General features: G+C 43.3%; 1 protein-coding gene across 4 annotated transcripts in view; it reads left to right on the top strand.

Annotated features, from left to right (window-relative positions):
- Window positions 1–490: 490 nt before the first annotated feature.
- The window catches only part of E(z) (histone-lysine N-methyltransferase E(z)), a 37,463-nt gene continuing 23,245 nt past the window's right edge, over window positions 491–14,708 (top strand). Inside the window, exons 1-8 of one of the 4 annotated variants that reach the window (XM_077640597.1) lie at window positions 491–594; window positions 1,628–1,743; window positions 2,580–2,708; window positions 3,586–3,699; window positions 4,398–4,605; window positions 6,691–6,787; window positions 12,252–12,415; window positions 13,099–13,125. In XM_077640597.1, the coding sequence (XP_077496723.1) occupies window positions 1,642–1,743; window positions 2,580–2,708; window positions 3,586–3,699; window positions 4,398–4,605; window positions 6,691–6,787; window positions 12,252–12,415; window positions 13,099–13,125 (841 nt within the window). In that variant the 5' untranslated portion in view covers window positions 491–594; window positions 1,628–1,641. Of the gene's footprint in view, window positions 595–1,609; window positions 1,744–2,579; window positions 2,709–3,585; window positions 3,700–4,397; window positions 4,606–6,690; window positions 6,788–12,251; window positions 12,416–13,098; window positions 13,126–14,708 lie in introns of all 4 variants that reach the window. The other 3 variants (XM_077640596.1, XM_077640599.1, XM_077640598.1) reach the window with 3 other exon arrangements.

Genomic DNA, 14,708 nt, shown 5'->3' with positions numbered 1-14,708 from the left:
CGAAGAAACGACACACACGAGCGCTGACTCAACTGAATTTTTATTTTGAAGGAAAGATGCTTAAATAGAAGACATGAGACGTTGGGCAACAGGGCTGCTGCAGCGATAACCAGCAATGAGTGTGGTCGCGTCACAAGATTTCAAAAAATGTTGAGACGCGACCACACTGATTGCCGGTTATCGCTGCAGCAGCCCTGTTTCCCAACGTCTGTCTTCTATTTAAGCATCTTTCCTTCAAAATAAAAATTCAGTTGTGAGTCAGCGCTCGTGTGTGTCGTTCGTGTTGTACGCGTTTCATCGCGCTGTTTCTAAGTGCAAAAATGTTTTGCTTGATAACATCCTTGGCTATCACACTAAATAGCTCGAAGGACAGGTTAATTTGCGCGTGTGATATGGCCAGGCACATCAACTGTCTTGTACAAACAGTTGTAGTGTGGTGTAGAAGTGATCGTGACCCTTCTTGCTTGACCACGCGCTTCTTGCCTTTTCTGGTTTTCCTGGCTTTACCGCGTGCGTTTGGGGCCGACCTGAGCTGCAGCCAACCATAGCCGAAGCCGATGGGTCGCCGTCTCGCGCGGTCTTAGTTTAACTTTGGTGCGTATTGTGTGGTTTATCTGTTTTATTAACTAAAAGTTGGTTTGCAGAGTTTCGTAATATAATTGGATGTAAACGCGAGGCAATATTTATGTTCAAATCTTTCCATTCTGTTCGGGGATCGCTTGATTAAATGTCTGCGTATCGTATACTGGCAGAACAATGACCACATGAAGTTCATTGATCTCGCTTTAATGGAAACTTTGCAAGGCTAGCGGTGATGCCTCGATAACTGAGTTCTCTGGCAGCTTAACACTAGCTGAGTTAACACTTGTGTATACGTTGGTTCCGCAGTTGCTTTTTTCGTGTGTGTGTGTGTTGAATAAAAGGCTATCACTAAGCTCGGTAGGCAAAGCTGCGTTTTCATGGGCATAGGCAGAAAAGGAAAGAAACAGTCTAAACTGTGGTCGAGTAAAATAGCAGCTTACAAAACTACACTGCAAGTACATGCAAGTACAATGTAGACGTAATATGATAACATAACCTGCCAATAAAGGTTGCATCTGTTGTTGATGTTTTGGGCAGTGCTGCCGCCGTGGTTTACTAACTGCTAGAAACAGTAACCACGCTTTCTTTGACAGTAGTCTTTGTTTATACTGGTGCATAGTAGGCATAAAGTAGATGGGGTCTCGAAATCTTGCTTGTGCTTTTTGTCTGGAATGGTGGCGTTCTTTTGATTTTTTAGGTGGCGTTGTGAATTAATTTTTTTTTTTTTGTAACCGAAGTCGAGGCTGCTTTACACAGTGATTTGCGTTTGTCAGGACAAGTTTATGGACGGCAACATTGATTCCCAAAGATACTTGCATCTAGGATGGTTTTCTGTGAAGTATGCGTGTTAAATTTGTTACACATTTTTTTTGCGATTAACGTACGTGTGGTCATTTCTTTTCTAAGACATAGAAGGGTGAGGGCTAGTGGGTAGTCAACATGAGGATCCATAGCGCACACAATTGAGGGGGGACAACACGAGCGCTTTTCTAAGACATTTCTTGTTTATTGTTTTGTGTATGTGCAGTTTACGGTTTTCTTCTAGGCTATCTGCTCATAATGGATGTGAGCAGAGTGAGCCCAGAATGGAGGAAGCGAGTGCGTTCCGAGTACATGCGACTCAGGCAAATCAAGCGCTTCAAGAGGCACGATGAAGTCATGGTACGTGCCCTGCATTGTGGGGCTCCTTGCTGTCACTGTTGCATTTAGAAAATAAGTAATAACAACAGCATCAAACAACATTGCACTTAGATACCTTTGCAGAAATAATGTAGTTACCATCACTAAGCAGTGCTGTGTCCTGCTTGAAGACTGTGGCCCTGAAGTACTACTGCTGTGTGTGAGGACTTCATCTGTGTTGCTTTCACGTGGAGTCTTTGCGACAATACCCTCTGCAGCCTGTCGCTTATGCTGTGTTTTAGTACCATATTTACACATTTCTAAGCACCCTTTTTTTTTTTCATGATCACGATATCATCAGGGGGGCAGGGTGTTTAGATTAAAAAAATTAAAATGACCCAACCTCCCTTCCCCCTTCTGTGGTGATATCTTGACAAACAAGTGGGAGCAATAACATTTTGTTTAACAAACATTTACGAAAAACAGCTGCAAATAGTGTAACCCACCACTTTTGTCTGGTACTTGGCCACTCTCACTGCCACTCCACTTCGTCATGCCGGTTTTTGGCGTTCTGTGCTGCCATCTGTCCTGTGGCGTCGGATCGCGGCAACACAAGAAGCCAGAGATTGCGGTGTGGGTGCTGTGCGGCCAAGCCGCTGCGCAACTTTGACGGCTCCAGCACGACGATGGAGTGAGCAAGTGTGCTTGGCGGCTTGGCTCTGCACTCTTCTTCACACAAAAAAACGGGTGCTTAGAATTGCGAAAATACGGTAGGTGTGAGCGTTAGTGGACTGATATGGGCACCATTATGTTATTTGTTTCACTAACAAGGTTGGCAAGAGTACAGTGTTTTTTTTTTCTCCTTGTGCTCTTCGCAGGCAGCGTACATGACGAACAGGCGGTTCATCATCGAAACAGCTGCCTTGTTGCAAAAACAGCAGACGGACACCAAGGCTGTTGCTGTGTTTCCCACAGATGTGCCGGTTCATGTTCCTGCAATGAAAAAGGTATTACACCATTAGCTGCTGCTCTTACCCTGTTTTGATGGCTTACGTCGTCCGCAGATAGAGCCCCCCACCTCCTTCTGGAAGCTTTTCCAAATTCATCCCTTCTATATATGGCTCCCAAAATCTATGTAAAATTAGTGAGATGGTAGTTAAGCTGTTAGGAGCACCTTGACACAAATGGTAAGGAGTGGGCCAGGGCCACTGCTGATGATTCTGGTAGCCCAGTTTGCCCTCCACTGCCCCTCCATGAATTGTCACTCTGTCTAGAAACACTTTTGCAGTTGCGTCTTCCAAAACAGAGCATTAGTCAAGGACATAAAACACATAAGCACCTAGTTCAATGCTCACAAGGGTGCCATCGTTGCGCTAAAGAAAAGATCACCCTTCCCTTCTCACCTTCCTGCAAACTAAACCCCACTTCCTGATGTTCCTCCCATCCCGTATACCAGCTAATGTTGGATGTTTTGTGATAAGGAAATTATCCACCCAAGCATCCACTTTAGCATCCACCCAAGTGCGGCTACAAAGAAAAACTTGACAGCTTTCACAGAAATTTCAACCCAGAAGTTTCTGTGAAAGGTACATAGGTTTCCTTTGTAGCTGTATAGCTAGTGGATGGTTATGAGTAATCATTCCCTTATTACAACTCTACTGCACATTGGATCTCCCAAAACATTGGACTAACGCTGAACATTTTCGTAATGGACTTTTAACTGTCCTGTGATTTTGTTGCTGTCATATCAGAGAGGTATCTTATTGCTTAAGTGCTTTTAAAGGAACCTACTCATCGTCCTTGGTTCCTCAAGAGAGTGCTGTTGCCTATACGAGCAGCAGTCGCAAGCAGACTCAAACCATTTCCTGTTTTCTTTCATTGAAGTGTGAAGCTGAGATGGCAGACGGAACTAAGCAGGCGGCACCAATGCGCACCATGTATGCCATCAACCCAATCCCGACCATGTACACGTGGGCACCGACTCAACAGAATTTCATGGTATATAACCTTTGATTTCGTGGTTCTTGTGTGCATGCAGCATTTTTGATGAAATGTTGTTCACTTCTGTGGAAGATGTTGAGATGTGAGACACACTGCTTTGCAAAGGCCTGGTCACTACGGCGTCTCTCATAGCCCGAGTCGCTTTAGGACGTTAAACCCCCATAAACCATAAACCATTTTGTTTCTGTAGAAACCGTATTGCAAAAGTTAAAGTGTAAAAAAAAATTGCTAGAGCTTTCCAGGCAACTGTTTGGAAACTTTTTTTTTTCCTTTGAACTGTGTCTGTCAGGAAAAGCATTAGACTTTCATGTGAGCGGTGCAATGGCGACATCTGTGGGGTTGTTGCAGAAATGTCGGAGAAATGGCTGATGTGTTCTTCAAATGCCAGAACTCTTCTGTATGCCTCCACTGCCTGCTTTCCCCACACCCCATGCATGCAACCCCATAAGAGCACTACTTGCATGCTTTCATCGGTTGGACCCATCTGCATAACATGGCTGCCTTGCCTGAGTAGGACTGCCATTGGCAAGCAAGACAATGTGATGGTTTTCTGTGTCCTCAGGAGAGTTCATTGGAAGTACTATTGACAGCTACCAGTGTGATACAGGGGAGCTGTAAGGACCATCATGGGGGTCCCATTTTGCAATAATGTGATGCTTTCCTGTAAAAAGACTAATGGTGTGTTGTGGTGACAGGTGGAGGATGAAACAGTGCTGCATAACATCCCCTACATGGGGGACGAGATCCTCGACCAGGACGGCACGTTCATCGAGGAACTGCTGAAGAACTATGATGGCAAGGTGCACGGGGACCGCGATGCGGGTTCGGTGAATGACGAGCTTTTCCTCGAACTGGTTCATGCACTCATGTCCTATGACGACGAGCCAGGAAGCAGCAGTCAAGGTGAGTGGCAGCTGCACTTGTCTGTAACCCTGTAGTGCGCTGCGCACTGCCATTGGTATAGAGCTTAAAAATGCAAATAATTTATATTTGTGCTCTAGGAACTGCACGAATTGATAACATAATTGCAGAAATCGCCTGTTCCAACACATTTCTAACATTCATCATGCTAGGGGCCCTAACTTTCCACGGTGAAAAATTCTACATTCTGCAGGTGCAGAATAAAGAATCTGCGAAATTCCGCAGGAAGCATAAGACTCATGAAAGAAACAAGCAAGTTGATTTTTTTGAGCACACGCCTTACATGCTGCAGAGGCCGCTCTTCTAAAATTGAAAGTTGCTGCTATAGCTTTGCATTAAGTAATGTTTTCCTGTTATCTTCACCCAAAGAATGGCACTCGTTTGATGCTAGATCTTCATCATGACTGAATGATCCTTCTGCATCAACAGAGTTCATTGTGATAGACGAATATTTAAAAGCAATGGAAGAGAGTGTTAGGGTCACCTCCATTCCAGCGGAGAAAGACAGCATGTCGAAATATTCACCTTGTTCGTCTTGCTTACAAACTGCGAGGTCGCTGTCACTGGCTTTCAGCTCTCAAGCAGTTTTCAGGTACGCTTGCCGCTGAGCAGCTTGGGCTTGTGATTCTCGACTAAGCCCAGGCACTCCTGCAAACTCCACCCTTTTTTATACTAGATACCTGACCTGCAGCATATCCTCCTTTGGCTGTGGTTAAGCTCAATTATTTGAGATTTTTTTATAATCGTATTAATTTTATTTAAAAATTTTCCTGAGGTCTCAAACTTCCCCTCGTGTTATATTTGTGCAAATAAAGTAAATTAGTCATTTTCTGATTGTTCTGTCGTTCTTGCTCATGTCCATAGCAACATTTGTATCAAAAAATGAGAATTTGGCTCCAAACACGTTTCATGAAAAATAAATGGGAAACTGGGGGCCTTAATCATAGCTGTGTTTCGGTGAAGGCAAAATGTAGAAGGCATCCATGTGATGTACGGTGTGAGCGCCGATTAAAGAATCCCGGGCGGTAAAAATAATCCGTAGGCCTCCATTGCAGCGCCTCTCATGGCCCATGTGTCGCTTCCCTACAATAAGCAACTTTGTCATTGAAATGCCAAAGCTTCAGCTGCCGGAGATACAGGAGGCCTGCTGAAAGATAAATTGGTGCAAAAATTAGTCCTATAGGCAAAACAGCAAAATTCCATGGTCTTAATGCTGGATTTTTATTGAATCATTAGTGGTGAAATACTGAAATTTCATAGCTTTTGTTGGACATTTTCAATTACAAGGATTGAATGGGTACAGGCAAGTTTTTGCGTTTTGGAATTTCTGCCTTGAAAGATTCCTGCAAGCACAGTAATCGTGAAGATAAGCTCAGAAACCCAGGGCGCAGCATGGCTAACTAATTAAAGGCCTTTATTTTTACATTCGGTTTCTAAACTGGGGAACCCCAATGCACATCTCTTGCGTTATGTCTCATTCAGTTCACTGCAACATCACATGGGCTGGGAGATTTCTGACACGAGTAGAAGGTTGTCTGCTTGTGCTTCCACCACGTGCCAGCAAGCAGCCGTTTGGGTTCCGCGTCTGTTTTTTAGCAAATGCCATAGTGGGACAAGAAAAATAAAAACAAAAGGTCCATATCCTACTGATCCAGTTTTGATGGAGGTGAAATGCTAAAATGTACTATGCAATGTCAGTGCAGGTTTAAGATCCCCAGGTGGTGGAAATTATTCCCCTGGCCTCCACTACTTTACTTTCTTCTCTCAGTCCCTCCTTTATCCCTTCCCTTACAGGGCTGCTGGAGAGATGTGTGAGACAGATACTGCGCCATTTTCCTTTCACCAAAAACCAGTTTAAAAGGTCCATATCTGTGCCATCTGTTTTTGTCAATACTGGTGCTCTACTGCAGCCTTCGCTTGAAGTGGACACCAGATTGATCTCAGTCTGGGGAATTCAGTTATAAATTCTTTTTGTTTCTGGAGTTGCATGTTTGGGTGGTAAAGGTCATTTTCATGCTGCTAAATCATATCTTTTTTAAGTATGTGCTTTCTTTTTTTTTTTCCAAGACAAATATGATGACAAAGGCTCACCATCAGAATTCATTTTCACTGCCATCTGCTCTGTGTTTCCGGACAAGCGTTCCCCACAGGAGCTGAAAGAACGGTTGGTATCTGTGTCATCAAATATATTTGCCATTATGTGCTGTATTGAAATTCGCTGAGTGTTTGGAAAGTCCTAGGGCTCAAGAACCTCACCACTTTGTTATTGGTAGATGCACCGACAGAGATGAAAACACCTTAGCTTGATTTGTTTTTTCTGCAATTCAAACTGTAAAATTCAAACTGGGTTGAATGTGTGTGCATTGAGCTGAAGCTTACATTGCGAGTTCCTCAGTGAATTATTTTCAAAGGCATCATGCTGAAACTTAGTTCGTGGTACAATAAAACTTCATTGACAAATTTAAAAAAATTGCGGAAAAACATATCCGCAAAAATGCCTGATCCAAACTGGCTAATTTCGACATAACTGTTGAATGAAGTACAAAGGCATTTATTGACAGTTTCACCCCATAAAAGTGTCTAGCATTTCTTGGCTCAAGATCTGAATAGCACCTTTTCTGGTTCTCTACAGAATTCAGTCCGCGAATGGGCTGTCTTAAGCACAGAAGCCCATCCAGTCTGTCAACAACAATGGTGAAAGTAACCGAAATCGATGGGTGTGCAAGTATTCGAAAATTTCTAAAATCGAATCGAATGTCTTCGTATTCAATTTGCTCGACAAATCAAATAGTGCACATTCAAAACTATTTGCAATGAGTCCGATACAATCTCAAGATTTTGGATGGTTTTCGAATAACAAACACAAAGTGCAAATCAGGCGCACTATAGTAGTCCCACTCCAACGCTGCATAGCATGCTGCTACAATTGGTTTGTACGTTCAGTGCCGTGACGCAGTCCATTCGTTTGACGGCATTCATGATGCTCAAACAAATTCCTCCAGGACTAGGTGTCGCAGCAAGGTTCGTCCAGATTTAAAAAGCCCTACATTCATGCCTGATATTGGAGGTCATGACTCATAACCCTCGCCCCTTTGATCGACTGAGATGTGGCATTCATTTCCGACGCGCATGAAACAGCAGTCACAGAGTTAATAGATTTAGAATAGCGGAGATGTAGTAGCGAGACATACTGTACTGGATTACCATATGCCGGCTGCGTACGTGCAGTGGAGTTGCTTGGTTGTGTGGAACCAGTTTTGTACATTTTACAGAAATAAGTAACTGATTACAATTACAGTTACTTGATTTGAAGTGTAACTGACTACAGTGGTCAGTTACAACCCCAGAAAAGAGACTGAACGATTGCAGAAAAGTAATCGATGACTATCGCATTCATTTCTTTGCAACTTTTACTGCCATTACACAAATTTTCTCTAGACTAAAGTACACTTCTGCGGCTTGCTAGCTATTTTGTTACATGTTAATTTTCAAGATGAGTGGTTATTTGAAGTTGTCGCTTACTTTTCCACATTTCCATATGAAGAGATTAGCAGCTACACAGAACACTCTCTCAATGCGCTAGACGGAAGGTTGGTATTATAACTAGGGGGTCAGACTTTTCGGTTTTTATTTTTGGATAATTCAACGGACTTTTTTTGGTTGACAATACCATCGTCGCATCATGCCCCTGGCTTCCCTACTCAGTTAATTTTCAACTTTAAGTGAGTGTAACTCGCATTCAGCAGCCAGCTAGCTATGCCTTGCAAGCCAGAAATACTGACCTTTTTCGGTTAAAACCATATTTCAAAGAGTTGGTTTGGTTTATAGGGTTTAACATCCCAAAGAAACTCGGCCTACGAGGGACGCCGTATTTCAAAAAGTGAATTTGATGCACTTTTATCTTTTTTTTGTTTCGGTTCAAATCTAAAGTCGAACCCCTAATTATAACGTATGAACATCTTGCCGGCCGCTGGAGCTTGCACGACCAGTAGCTTATACCACAACAGAGAGTGGCCTGCTCATGAGGAGCTGTGCAATGCTGTGTCCGTATCTAGTATGTGTCCTTTTATCCTTGTCTTTTCTGTGCTGTTATTTTTTCCACAGTAGAAGCCCACGTGGTCCACATACTTTCCCTTCTGATAATTCAGGACACTATAGCAGTAGTGATGGTATCAGCCAGAATCTTCGTTTTATGTGCCTTCTTGGACTGTACCACCGCATCCGTGCTCTATGTGGACAACACCGATTTGGTTGTAGGAGGCAATTTGCGAGTCCGTCAGTCATGACGGGGGTCCCTACAAAGTGGCTACTTGATATTTCTCGGGACAAGAACTGCCGTGGGAGACAGCGGTTACCTGGTTGAGGTCGGGACAAAATTGCACGTCATGCTTCCCTGCAGCCAGTCCATTTTTACTCTGTCATGAAGGAAACATCTCCGCCAGCAGCAGCTTTTGCTTTAGGTTGAGGCTGTCAAGTCTGTACCATTGGTTTCATTTTGTTTTTGGGAAAAAAGTAACATTGCCAGTAATCAGCTACAAAAAAAAGAAATTTAATTACCCGGAACATTGCTGTTTGACAAAGGTATTCAATTAATTACAAAATCACAAGAAAATATAATATACAAGTACAGTAGCCAACTGATTTTTCGGACTTCAGAACCGTCATGCACCTCATAGGAACCTGTACATTTTCACGATCTATTTTGGACTCTGTGGATACCAGAAGTTAGATTTTTCGGACTAAAACAAGACGCCAACAATACCGTGGAGATTGGTTTTAAACCAAAAGTCAGTTTTTTTGGCCTAATATAGACATGAGCGGGCATCGCTGCCACATCCAACCTGTTCCCTGCTGCCGCGAAAGGTGCCATATTGGATTTAAATGGCGTCAACAGGCACCATGGTGGGTGCTGACGGGAGTGAATCGGACGAACTAGCTTGGATAGGCTTGGCTATTGCTTCCCCATCTTTGCCATTTGAGGTGGCTTACAAGAAGTGTGCAGTCGCGTTGAGAACAGGGCAGCTGCATTGTCTGCCACAGCTTGCACGACAACCCGCGGAGCAGGGCAGCAGATGCAGGAGGAGGGATGGAGGGGTGCACTCGGAGGCACTCGCGTCTTCCCGTAGGTTACCCCTCGGTCTTCGTGAGCGTCGTTGCCCGCGCGAACTGACTGTTCTTGCTTCGTGCGGCATGTGCATTCATTCACATCAGACCTGCGGCCACGTCACACTGTCTGGTATCGTGACATGAGGCGGTGTGTACATGACGAAAGCATGACTGTGGCTCAGATGCAGTTTAATATATCGCTTGCAAGCAGAACATGGGACGCGGCATATTTCCCAGTTTTTAAAACCAGTTTTTCGCAGAAAACATTCTTTAAGTTCCTGGATTTTTCGGACTGTTCGGTTATTCAGACCATTTTCCAGGTCCCGCCGAGTCCGAAAAATCGGTTGGCAACTGTAATCAATTACTTGTAACACGTTATGTAAACCTTGGGTGAGATGACTGGGTGTGCAAAGTTGTCATATGATAATGCAGTGTCCATCTCACCTACTATGTCTCTGCTGTGCTAAATCACTCTATACTGACTGTGGACATCACTGTTGTGTCTTGCGACAGCTAAAGCTTTAACTCCATGAGTTATAGCTCTTTGGCTAGCTTTTCGCTGTTTCACATGAATATTTGTTTTGTACGAATGTTAGCACAAGTAGCGGCTAACCGTACTAATATTCGATTTGTATTTGATTTGGTTTGCTGCTGCACTATTAGTAGCAGATTCGATACTGAGGCTAGACTATTCATATTCGATTAGGCTTCAAAAGAATGCTATTGCCACACCTCTACCAAAATCTCTTCTTTGTCATTTTAGGATGCTTCGCTCCCTTGGCACCTAAGTACTGTGGAAAAGCCACCGCTACGCCTGACTCGCAGGGTTGTTTCCCAAACCTTCCCAAACCCGGCTCGCTCTTATGTCAGCGTATCGCTGTATAGTTCAGAGATGCTTCGCCCCCTTGCCCATATACAATGCAAAGAAACCTCAGCATTTCTTCTTTTTCATGTCATCGCCACGGTGGCTCAGTAGTTATGGCGCCTGGCTGCTGACCCGAAAGACGTGCGTTCAATCTTGGCCGCGGTGGTCAAATTTTGATGGGAGCGAAATTCTAGAGGCCCATGTACTGTGCGATGTCTGTGCACATTAAAGAACCCCAGGTGATCGAAATTTCCGGAGCCCTTCACTACAAAGTCCCTCATAGCCTGTGCCGCTTTGGGACGTTAAGCCCAATAAACCATAAACCAACCTTTTTATGTCACTACCCCACAAAAATGCCGCTCTCGAATGCTAGCGCACCGTTTTTTTTTTTTTTTGTCGTTGCTGTTGATAGTTGGTGGTGGTGGTAGTGATTGTGATGGTGGTGATGGTTCGCCTCTTTGCACCTAGGCACTGCAGAGAAGCTGCCACGGTGGGGACTGCTGCAGCATTTCAGTTCATGTTGCATGCCCTCATTCATGTTCAGCCAACTTGTATGTTTGCAGATGTGCAATTGGTCAATAAATGTATTATAAGACCACAGTTTGTCAAAATTTTAAATGTTGTAGCCAGGAAATTGTATTATCCGGGAAAAATATAGTGCAACTTTATCAGACATTTTTAATGTCCGTGATTTTTAGCGTATGAAATGGGCAGTCATATGAACTAGCAACGTATCAGCAGGCCCAATACAGTAAAGAAAACTATTGCCAAAGAGCAGCTGTTACCTCATTGTGAAGTGTGTGCATGCATCTCTGTTGGCATAAATGCCAATTATAGGTGTTTAGAAAATGTGTGCTTTGTATATTTGGAGCTGAGTTTGGGTCTGCATGTGTTTGCAACACTATGTTCTTCTGTAAACCCTAGATTACAAACCATCTTGCACGTTAAGCCATATTGAGTTGAATTGCTGTCCAACACACAGCCATAGTTAAAAAAAATGCTCCTGATCATATGGTTACATCTCATTAGTGTTAAGATATAGCTCAGATGTGCCATGTGTTTTTTTGGTTGCTGGCAAATCTGTCATTTTCCACACAGAGGCATGCCTTCATGATAACCTATGGCTGCTGCTTCTGGTAAGCAACTGGTGTTTTTAAAAATATCCACGGTAATTGATCCTCTTCTTGTTGGCAGGCTTTTGTTTGCTGTTTCCAGGTAGCACATACTTCTTCCATCGTTCTCAGTCATAAAACCTTTAGAATTTGATCACTGTGCTCTAGCTTTCGATCATTGCCTGCTGGTTGAAAAAAAAAAAAAATTGAACGAACGTTTACCACTGTGTAACACAAAGATCAGCGACAGCTGTTTGTGGGGGTGAATATAATTTTTTTATTGGCTGTCGGTTATGGCGCGACGACTTGAACCATGCGACGTGGCGAATGGCGCAAGCACTAGTGTGTGCTCTGCTGTGCGTAGAGGGTGCCACACACCTAAGGGCACAAGCACCAGTTCACATCATTACATACAAAAGTGCCACTCTCCTTTTCTCCTCGTTTGACCTTTGTGTTACGCTGCAAAACTGGAAGCACGCCCTTAACAGCTGTTGCTGTAACACCTGTGAAAGTGAACAGCTGAGAAGACCCTTCTTTGCCGGCAGGTATCGTGAGCTCATGGAGAAAGTGAACCCGCCTTCAGTGTTGCCTGAATGTACGCCCAACATGGACGGCCCATTTGCACAGTCGGTTCCCCGTGAGCAGAGCATGCACTCTTTCCGGACCCTTTTCTGCCGACGTTGCTTCAAGTATGACTGCTTCTTGCACAGTGAGTGGCCACTCTGCCTTTGTTACATAGCAGTAAGGCTGATGGCCTGGTTGTGCCTTGTTGTTAATGGTGAGCATGAGGTAGATGTTGGAAAGTACGACCTACCTAAGTTTGCATTACACGGAATGTGAAATATTGAGTTAATTTTTTGGCATTTCAACTTTTAATATTTTGCTTGAAAGCCCCCACTTTTGCTAGCGCCATACATTTTGTAGATTTCTATGTCGACCTCACATTGATTCTTGTTGTCTGTGGGGTTTCAGAACAAGTTTTAAGCTTTGGAGGCATTAGATTTCAGTGTGTGTATGAAAAGTGGGTGATGTTAAATTACTGTTTTGCTTGTTGTTTCTTTTATAATAGTGGAACAAAGAAGCAAAGTGTAGTAGCTTCCTTTAATTGTTTGCTTTAGAGCAATATGTATGCTCTTGCACATTTGTAAATATTTCATTTCATTTAAGTTTTCGGTATTGTTCACATGTCTCAGTAGCATAGAGCACTGGTTCATAGAAACCACAACAGTGGGCAGAGTGTATGATTTGTCGTGTATCTGTGAAGCTGCATAAACTTGCCCTTAACTATGAAAGACAGATATCTGACTCCTGCCATTCTCTTCTTTCCTTGGTTCCTTTCTTTTCTTCTGAACTTTCTTTTGTTTTCTTTTTCTTTTGTGTCTTACTTATTAGCAAATAGAGGGATGGATATTCCACCAGGTAAATGGAACACCACTGTTTGCACCCACGCTTCCGCCCTTTTTCCAGTTTTTTGTTCTCTCTCTGGGCATATCTGATTTGTCTAATGCTTACTAGACCCTCCAGCATCCTGCAACACATTTGCCTGAATTCACCGTGTGCTCATCTCGCTGGTCTGAATGGCTGAACTTTGGTGGAGTTCCCTTCTGCTGGCCAGGCTGATCCTAAAGCTTTGAAATGAAATATCACAACAGCTTGCAGTGCTCAGGTCGTAGCACTCCTCTCGTTAAGCGAATTGAGAAGTGTCAGTTTGAAAGGGTACATGGCAGTGAGAGTTGTTTTCACTAGGTTTTGATCATATTTAACCAAAATCGGTGCATGCACTGGGTGTTTCAGCAAAGCCCACTGCTAATTTTTAAAAATAGGCTTTTTAAGACGTAAAAATGGCTTCTGTGGCATAATATAATACCAATGTTGGCAAACGTCAGATAACGGGTGACTCACGTTATCTGCTAAGCTGGATAACTAAATTCTTATAGCTGTGCCCACCAGTTATGTCAGTACATGGCACATGTATTGGTACGTCATGCTAGCTGATTTCACTGGAGGAACTGACCTCACTATATCTGTTTTTTCATGTTGTAAAAATTGGTATCCTCATAAAGTTGTATCAATGAAAGTAGTTATTTCAGGGGAATGCACTTTTACATTAATTGTTTCTAATAATGAACCTTATTTTTGCAAGTAAGGTATTATTTGTAGAAAAGGCCTTTAAGCTTAGTCTTTTGTCCTCTGTAGTCTTTCAGTAAGAATTTTTTGTTGATGATGAATTTTTATGGTACAAGGCATCTATGGCCAAACAGTGCCATGGCACAAGGTTTTATTCTTTTTCTCAATGTGGGTTCAAAGACCCCTTTCCCAAACATTTCACCCTAAAGAATTTGAGCACCAGGCAGGGGAAAGCTTGTACCCATTGTATCACCGGTGGGTACCCGGCGGCACAGGGGATCGAACCCCGCACCTCCCTCATGCGAGGCGGATGCTCAAACGATTAGGCCACTGCTGCGCTCAAGAATTTTTTTGTTACGTGAAGTACTTAAGTTGCAGGGCAATGCAACTTATTACAGTTTATTACGGAATTGGCAGTTGTCTCTGAACTCATTTGATTGAAGCAAGAACAGATTATTGTTAGTTATTGAGATGTAGGGAAGGCAAGAGCGACACGAAATGCTCAGAACATGAAAACTGGTAAAGATGATGGCAGAGCGCTATGGCTAAGCCCCCTATCATCATGTGGTGGAAAGTTTTAAATTAAGCAAATTGAAAACAAAGAATCTTCAAAATTCCATGGGATGCATTGAATATTGCTTCAGAATGCACCTCTTTCATTGTATTCAGAACCAAGGTGTGAATATAGTGTGAAACTTTCTTTTTCCTAACTTTTCAAGGCAAGTAAGGTGACCTTCGCCCCCAAACTTGAGAGTGGCTAGTAAAAACCAGTTTTTACTGACCTTGGGGCAAAGGCAAAGTTCATGGTGTGGAGGTGCAAAGGAGAAGGTGGCATGAATACAGAAAGACGGCAGTGCAGGCTGCTGAGAAAGAGA

This window comes from Amblyomma americanum, chromosome 10, assembly GCF_052857255.1.
Source record: "Amblyomma americanum isolate KBUSLIRL-KWMA chromosome 10, ASM5285725v1, whole genome shotgun sequence".
In the NCBI taxonomy this organism is placed as follows: domain Eukaryota; kingdom Metazoa; phylum Arthropoda; class Arachnida; order Ixodida; family Ixodidae; genus Amblyomma; species Amblyomma americanum.
Note: the sequence above shows the minus strand (reverse complement) of the source record. Positions and strands in the feature narration are given on the sequence as shown.